We start from the raw sequence: 8,518 nt of genomic DNA, 5'->3' as shown, positions 1-8,518 counted from the left end.
TCCCAAAAATATTCAGCTTTGATATTAATGAGTCTTTTGGGTTCATTAAGAACATGGTTGTTGTTCAATAATAAAATTAATCCTCAAAAATACAACTTGCCTAATAATTCTGCAAATAGTAAACATTGTTGATTTTTCTTGATTAATCATAACTAATTATTTTACAGCTACCCAGTGATACTTAGATAAAAAAAATTACGATTAATTTCCACCTAAAAAAGCAGAGGAAAAGTCAGTTACAGTAAATACTGTATATACTTACATCACTATCTGACGAGCATCCTGAGTAGAGGCCAAGCCCTTTAGCATTTTTCTCTTCTCAGCGTCATACTTGGTGTAATAATACATTTGGTGCAAAGTTGTCCAGCCTTCATCTGACTGAGCAGCCACATTGAACACGACTTGCTGCAGATCACCTGGTATCCTAAACATACAAAGTAAATACACATGTAATAAAGACAGGAACCAATAAGAGAGTCAAGGACTTTTTGTTTTGTATTTTCTCATGATGTTTTCATTTTGGCTTTTACTTACCGTACTGTAGCATTCGATTCCACATGCTGTTTGAAAAGTTCTTTGGCTTTTTGGATGCACTTCTCCTCATTCAGACTGCACGCTGTCTCCAGCAAGGCTGAGCGTAACACCTGTTTGGAGACACTGTCCTCTTCTTCCCATGTTTGTTTGTCCATCAGAGGACCCAAAAGATGAAGAATAAAATCCTGTCAAATGAAAATAGAGAGTTTTCCCTAGAAGCACAATTCCTGTCGGATTTGCTGACAGTCATTGTAATTTCATCACTCTGATAAAAACCTGCCTCAAATGCTTAACATCGTTAATCGCCTTTGTTTTGATTTATCAGTTCAGTAAGCTACAAAAAGCTCACAAAGACAATGTTCTGATCTAAAAGAAGAGAATGAGTGATTGCTGTGTGGTGTGTAATTTATTACAGTATGAGATGGTACGGCTCATCTTTCTTTGTAATGGATCATGTGAAAGCAGAGGACACTGTTCTAGTGTTCAGAGTAAATGCCTCAATCGTATTTAAAATAATCTCCTAAAAAAACAATTCATTTTTTGGCCCATTTGAATATTTATGAAAATATGTGAAAGATGATGTGAGTGCAGAAGATATTTGCATTAAATATTACATTTCTGGATCAGGAACTACTAAAAAGAAAAAACTGATTTTCTTAAATCTTATAAATACGTTGAGCATCAATCAATCAATCAATCAAAACAAACAAACAAAAAAAAAAAAAAACTAACCAATGGCAGGGGCGTTTTTGCTTGACAATGTTTCTTAAAAAAACACCCAGAGGTCTCACCTTTTAAGGGTAAAAATGCCCCAACATTAAATGTTTAACATTGTTTATACTTTGTTGGTGATAAATTCTACCTTAAAAGAGGATGGGTTATCAAATAAAGGAAAGTAATCAATTACATGCTAATTAAGATTGTTTCTTTGACACAAGGAGTCAACATTTCTATTTTTCAATTGAAGGTTGTTGAGTAAAAATCAGTGTCTGGACATTACCTTTAAACGAGCAACCAGACCATATTCCTGTCTTTTGTCCAGCAGCCTATAGATATTGTTAAGCTGGAACAAGGCCTCTGTCACAGGTGGAGTCTCCGTTTCATTGGACAAGTAGTTTAACAAGTTGAGCACCTGACGAAATGAAACACGTCCCAGTCTGTGAACAGTTGAGGAAAAACAGTAAGGGAACAAACAGTAAGGGGACAAACAGTAAGGGGACAAAAATTTGATGAACAAAAGGAAAAAAAAAACAAAAAAAATTGCGTGGTTAACTTAAAATGAATCTTTTAAAGATTTATGTTTCTCTTGCCTTGAGAGCGCAAACATGTTGTGAATGAGCGAGGCACGGTCTTCACTACTAAGAACGCTGACATTATTGGACAGCGCCGTCCTAAGAGCGGTCCAGCCGTCATCATCGTAGTTAACGATATAGAAGCCTGTGTTTCTGTAGTTCAGCTTCAGCCACTTTACACTTTCTGATACTTTAAGCGTGGCTAGGAAAATCATCAAGACAACAACAATGTTAATAGACATGGACTCTTACTGTGGCACAACTTTGCTGAACTGGAACGTACAGTACATTTACACATCACATAACTTATCACATCATCAAGTCTCATACATCATTATAAAACAGTGAACATATTTTTTTCTGTTTAAGGCTTAAGTCCTGCAACAACATTTGACCTTGTACCTAATGAAATAACAATACCTGTTTTGGTCTTCAGAGTAAACACCTGTTTGCATTCAGGGCCCAAACTACAGCTGTCATTTACATATGTCACTGGAATATTCCACAAGCTGGAGAGAGAAGAGAATTATAAATTCCAGAGTCTCTTTATGATCTCTTTGTGGTTTTGTAGAACTGTAACCTACGTGGGAGTGTGAGTGACATTGTCAGATGTCAGGGTGAACTGCTGCTGTGTGAGGATCACGTCGTCACCCCTGCGACTCACTGTGACCAGAGGGAAACCCTTCTGAGATGTCCACGTGCTCATCATCTCTGACACGTTCTGGTGCTGAGTTGAGAATTCAACCTTGACACAAAGAGATAAATACAAAGTCAATGATCAGTGGGATGCAACGGTCGTGTGCACATTACACACAGAACTGACATCGACCCTTTTCTCTAACCGTAACCATTCCAAATAGAAGGGTAATCTGATTCAGATTCTAATCCGAACTCAACACTAACTACTGATAACCTCACTCAGTGTGGCCATGCAATTTGTCCCCACAAAGCAAAGGGTTTCCACAGAGATAGCATTCTTCAAAACACTGTGTGCACAAGTATGGCTATACAAATATCATACACACGTACATACATACCTGTGTTAAACTGTTCCAGAGATCACTGGTGTCTGTATTTAATCCACTGAACTGTTTCAGGTACTGAATGATGCCCTTTTTGAATTGTTGGTCTCCTGGCAGAGAGGCGTTCAGCATCAGAAGAATTGACGCTCCCTGATGACAAATTAAAGTTGAGCAGTGAGTATTTGTAGTGACAAAGAGAGATCCAATATGTACTAACAATATCATCACACTTTCGCAAGCTAACTCAGAATACTCTTTAACAATCGGTCACAAAACAGTTTTGTCCTCAGCACATTATACAAATTTACAATTTATCATGAGACTGATGACAACTTTGAATATGCAGTGTACAAAGTAGAGGATCTTGATTATTAAAAAAAGAACATTTCCAGCAGGACAGGAAAGTCAAACCATGTAAATTGTATAAAAGGTAAGTAGGAATACTTTTGAAATGGAGGCATGAGTAGTTTTATTTATCAGCTTATAAAATTTTATCAACATTTCTCGATGACCCGGTAACGGATAAGTGGATGAAAATGGATGGATGGATGGATGGGGGTTAAACCCCACCTGACTGCGATCCTAAAAATCCTATTTTTGTGCTGGCATAACTATAAGAACTGATACGGTTGTAAAGACAAAAGGTCACCACAACAATATACAAATTTCCATCTCTTTGCTTACATTGTACTAGACAAAATAAAATGGGCATTTGTCAAAAGGATTTTTTTTCTACTTCATAGAATTATTTTCGCACCTTGTTCAATCCTTTGCCCAGTACTCTATACAGTATTTGACATTAATCATAAATGTGTACCTTTTCATATGAGACAGAGTCAAACATCTCCTCCACTTGTTCTGCTGCGTTGACTTCAGTTGATACAGCATGGGAGGAATTCATTGCATCTTTGTCCAAGGCCCTGAAGCGAACTGTGAGGAATATATCACCCTGCAAACAAAGACACACTTTAAATATGAAGACAAACAGTGAAGCAAAAATAATGAACCTGCTTCAAGATAAAGCGACACAATTAAGTGCCATGTGGAAGGATTTACAATATCAAGTTCAGGATAGACTGTCTGCAGTGACATAAACTGCATGTAGGTGGCAAAACCTTCATTCAGCCACAGGTCGTCCCACCACCTCATAGTAACCAAGTTTCCAAACCACTGAAAGAGACAATTAGACACAGATTATGACTCTGTACATATTTGTTATATAAAAACAACCCACAAATGTAGACAAATTACCTGATGAGCCAGCTCGTGTGCTATGACAGATGCAACTACTTGCTTCTCCAGAGAGGACGACAGATTGCTAACCAGAAGAGTGGTCTCTCTGAAAGTGATGAGACCCCAGTTCTCCATGGCTCCTGCCAGGAAGTCAGGGATGGCCACCAGGTCTGTGGAAAAAAAGATGTGAAAACTTTTAATTGATTAAATAAAATAAATATGATTTAAAACATGTCTCTTACGTGTACTGTATAAATGGTCTCCATTTGTAGTTACCTAGTTTTTCAAGAGGGTAATTAATTTCAAAGAAATTGTTGTAGAACTCCAGGAGTCTAGAGGCTGCCTCCAGAGCATACGTAGTGTGCTGCTTTTTCTCTGGCACTGAATACACCGACACCTGAGGAGCCACACATACCAGAAACCCACAGAACATATATAAAACAAAGCAGATTGACTGACAAAACCAAAGAATTGTTGTTTAAATCACATCCACCTGCGTGTTTGAGACATTTGTGCTGATGGGGGTGAAATTAGCAACAATAAAAGCCACCAGGTAGGTGCTCATGTTGACTTTAGAGTGTTCAAACTCATCTTGAATGAGGCCTCCAGGAAGAGTTGTGGATTGAGCCTATAAAATATAAACAACACACATAACTTCCATCTGATGTGCTCATGCTGGCATCCAACAAAATTGCTTTTAAAGCTAATACAGGCGAAAACAAATGTATAATTTTATTACACTAAATATAATTATAATAATACTAAAGTGAAAAGATGAAAAAGAAGTAATGAAGAGAAGATGCTTAAACACTACAGAGTGAAATTAGATTTGAAAAGATGTTAAAGTACCTTAGGCATATTAGAAAGAGTCATTAAGTCTGGTTTTCTGTTGATTTTAATCAGAAAGGTGGCTTTAAAACTGGGCTCATCAAAGCAGGGGAAGGCCTTCCTAGCTGATAGTGGTTCAAACTGGGTTGCAGCCAAGACCCTAGAGGTGACAAGGATTATGCATACATACATTGTAGAATGCAACAATGGTTTTAGTCCCTCTCTTGAAGAACTCATGTCAAATCCTATCAGTCAATCTTACCTTCTGACTCCATCCATCTCGGTGTACGAGCTGTTATAGAATCCATCGTAGGTGTGTGAGAGGTCGGCAGAGTAGTCTATGGTCAAAACACAGAACTGGCCTGCTTTTAGCTCTGTGGAGAGCTTGATGGCCAACTGCTGTCTGGGTTTATATTCCAGTAAAGTCACATTGCTGGCCTCTCCATTTTCTAGCTAAAAGAGAGCAATAATCAGCTAATGAATTGGAATTAAAATAACAAAAACTAGTTTTGAAACTTACAAACGTCACGACAATGATCTGTACAATGATATAGGTACTTGCTCTTTGAATGTTGTTTAAATCCACTTACTCATTTGCACGCAAACACAAGCTCTTACCCTAAAGGTAGTTTTAGCTATGATGAGGTTAGCACCATGAAAGACAATGATCTTGGTTTTGTGGAGGACAGTCATGTTGATGACGGTGTGCCCAGTGAAGGTCATTGAGTCAAAGTCAGGGCTGATGGTGAGGTTGTAGCTGACAGGATGTACGCTGTAAGGCAGCCGATACTGGGCCCAAGGAAACAGTTCTCCATTGGTGGACACAGGGTAGACCGGCTCCAAGGGTGCAGTCTGATTTGGTTTATGACAACCCGCCTGTAAAGGATTGTGTTTATGTTAATGGAGGAGATGTTGGGTGGAGAATGACTGGTTATGGTATTGTGATTATGGTCTTACCCTTGTAAAAGTGCATCCAGGTAAAAAGTACAGAACCATGATCATAGAGACTATGATCACCAGAAATAGCACACATACAACCATGGTCCTGGCTGAAGGACGAGAACATGACCTGAAACCAAAAAAAAAAAAAGAATGACATTCAGGTCAAATCTGACACATGGAGGTTATTAGCATATAAAACTAATATGTCAACTTGGCAATCAAGGACACAAATCTATAGTGTGCCTTTGTTTTCCTGCTCTACATGTTTGTTTAAGCTCTGTGATCTTGGTGGTTCTAAAATGCTCTTAAAGTTAGGAGTGGACCAAATCACACAGGTGTTTAGACTTTTGTCTATGAAACTCAGTTTCATCTTATTCTTAGGGCTTTGTAATCTCTAGGTATGCAACAAAATCAATTGTTAGACAGTTAGAGATGATGACATGCAATTCAAAAGTTCTTGTTTAATTTCTTTGTTTATACAGTTAAAAAGATATGAATTGAGATACATTTACATAATTTGTTTTTAAAGTGGATCTTTTCAGTTTTGCTATTACAATTAGCAGATGTGTTGCTTTTTAACAGTTTGTTTTAATAAAACTCTTCACACTGTCAGAGAAAATATTATTAAGGTTTTACGTAGTACTGACTTAGTTCAATCTTTACTGTCTGTGTTCATTTTTTAGTCATTTTTTAACATTGCCTATGATATTTTCATTTCAACACACCGTACATCAGACTAAAACTCATTCAAGTGTATTACCTGGGTGGACCCTGTCTAGTGTAAGGGGAGGAGATGGATCTGTGAGCAGAGCTACGGTTCATGAAGGTCATCCCAAGCAGACGTGCTGAAGACTCATAGTCCTCCTCATCCTCGTCCAGGTCATTCTCTCCCAGACCTCGCACAAGCAGTCGAGAACTACTCGGCTCAAAAACAGCCTCATCGGGGTCGAGTGTAGGAAATGTCTGCAGACAGCATACAAACAGACATTTATTTCAGATACTACAGATTTGGTAAATTCAGAGGGGACAGATAGGTCTCCAACAGGTGACAGATGTGTAAGTGTTTGCTTTTCAAATAGAAGTACAGTTTAATAAATATACTGGAAAAAAGAAGAATTAAGCCTAAGGGCATAAGCATACTGATGTATTATTGTTTTTAAATTATTGTTTGTGTAGCACCTTCTGTAGGAGAGAACATGCTACATCCTTTAACATTTTTACCCATTTAAATGGACACACAAGAAGAAGATAGAAGAAATATCCTGTTCCATTAATTTAATAAACGTGGAGATTTTTAGCTCAGTCACTGATTTGCAGCCGATGGTACAGACACAAGACATAGGGTTGAAAAAGCATACTGGAAATGTTGTGGAGTCTTTGGCTAAGTCCACAACATCAGGCTCTTCTTCAAACATGCTGTTCTCGATCATGTTCCTTGGTAGATTGGCCCGTTCTGGAAGAAGGAAAGGAACTAAATCAGGGGGAGACAAAGATCTGAGAGGGAGGAACGTCATATACAGAATAGATGTGTATATGGGTTCTGCAAATAGAGCAGTGCTTGTAAGGGACTATGCAAAGGAAAATATTGGTCATATTTCACTAACACAATGTGCAGTCAACATGAAAGTACACCTAATACTGCATGCAGCTTCTTCAGTTTCCTGTTGGTAAAATCCCTGCAGTATTTCCTGTTTCCTTGACCTACAAAACCACCACTTTCTTTTAAGAACTTGACATTTAAGAATCAGTTGAAGCATAATTTAAAAGCAATTCTCTTCATAAACTTTGTTACATACATGTTTGCAGGGCCACTCGTTTAACTGCAGTTCTACTCATTTAAGAGCTCAAAACTAGGATTGTACTATGATAACTTTTTACAAACTGATACAAATATGAATATTTTAATTTGTGTACCTGTGGATACTGAGTGGGATCACCTTTTCAGGTACTTCTTGAGTTTGGTTTTCAATAAATATACAACAAATCAGAAGGCAGAGTTTAAAGGTGGAACAGCTTCATAGAAAATAAGATCACAGTGAGGACACCAGATGAGAAAATACTTACAGTCACTTTGTTACGCATTAACAGTAATCCATTTAAATCCAAGTAACAAATACTGTATTTATGTGTCGAGCACATCTATCCACTGAACTGATACTGAACTTAATTTTAAAAACAAATGCAGACATCAGATCACACACATTTTATAGTATTTGAATGTATCAGGCTGCTATGTATAGTTCATACCTGAGAAATACAAATACTAGAGTGTTAGTTATCATCTTGTTATACCCTGCTTAACTTAAACTTCTGCATTTCTAACAAAATTCTGCACCATCAGCATCCTGAGAAAAATGAGCTCCACTCTCCATATAATTATGCTTTCTGACTCAGCATTTCCAGAAACAATCAGAGATGTGGTTCACTGCCTAATGAAATAACATTGGAAGTGGTTAAATGCTATGCACAGCATGTCTTCCATTCTGTCCCACATTCCATTTGCACTCATTACAAGGCAAGGACAATGCATTTAAAATTTAACTAGGTTAACATCAAGATAGGCATGAATTAAGTAGACAGAATGTGAATGAAGAAACATTGTTCACAGAGGACAAAAACTAGCCACAGCTCTTAAAAAGCAGGACAAAAGCCCAGAAATGTGAGCGG

At 37.7% G+C, this 8,518-nt stretch overlaps 1 protein-coding gene across 1 annotated transcript in view; it reads right to left on the bottom strand.

The window, feature by feature from the left end:
• lnpep (leucyl/cystinyl aminopeptidase) overlaps nt 1-8,518 on the bottom strand; it is a 15,548-nt gene that overhangs the window by 4,747 nt on the left and 2,283 nt on the right. Inside the window, exons 2-19 of the mRNA XM_008336832.3 lie at nt 7,210-7,304; nt 6,612-6,814; nt 5,867-5,978; nt 5,528-5,785; nt 5,172-5,362; nt 4,931-5,069; nt 4,575-4,709; nt 4,358-4,478; nt 4,100-4,251; nt 3,905-4,018; nt 3,666-3,797; nt 2,864-2,998; nt 2,411-2,571; nt 2,247-2,335; nt 1,845-2,028; nt 1,535-1,691; nt 535-719; nt 263-424 (exon numbers count right to left, since the gene is read on the bottom strand). Of these exons, the coding sequence (XP_008335054.1) occupies nt 263-424; nt 535-719; nt 1,535-1,691; nt 1,845-2,028; nt 2,247-2,335; nt 2,411-2,571; nt 2,864-2,998; nt 3,666-3,797; nt 3,905-4,018; nt 4,100-4,251; nt 4,358-4,478; nt 4,575-4,709; nt 4,931-5,069; nt 5,172-5,362; nt 5,528-5,785; nt 5,867-5,978; nt 6,612-6,814; nt 7,210-7,304 (2,725 nt within the window). The remainder of the gene's footprint in view (nt 1-262; nt 425-534; nt 720-1,534; nt 1,692-1,844; nt 2,029-2,246; nt 2,336-2,410; nt 2,572-2,863; nt 2,999-3,665; nt 3,798-3,904; nt 4,019-4,099; nt 4,252-4,357; nt 4,479-4,574; nt 4,710-4,930; nt 5,070-5,171; nt 5,363-5,527; nt 5,786-5,866; nt 5,979-6,611; nt 6,815-7,209; nt 7,305-8,518) is intronic.

Source organism: Cynoglossus semilaevis, chromosome Z (genome assembly GCF_000523025.1).
Source record: "Cynoglossus semilaevis isolate Cse_v1.0 chromosome Z, Cse_v1.0, whole genome shotgun sequence".
Classification (NCBI taxonomy): Eukaryota; Metazoa; Chordata; class Actinopteri; order Pleuronectiformes; family Cynoglossidae; genus Cynoglossus; species Cynoglossus semilaevis.
Note: the sequence above shows the minus strand (reverse complement) of the source record. Positions and strands in the feature narration are given on the sequence as shown.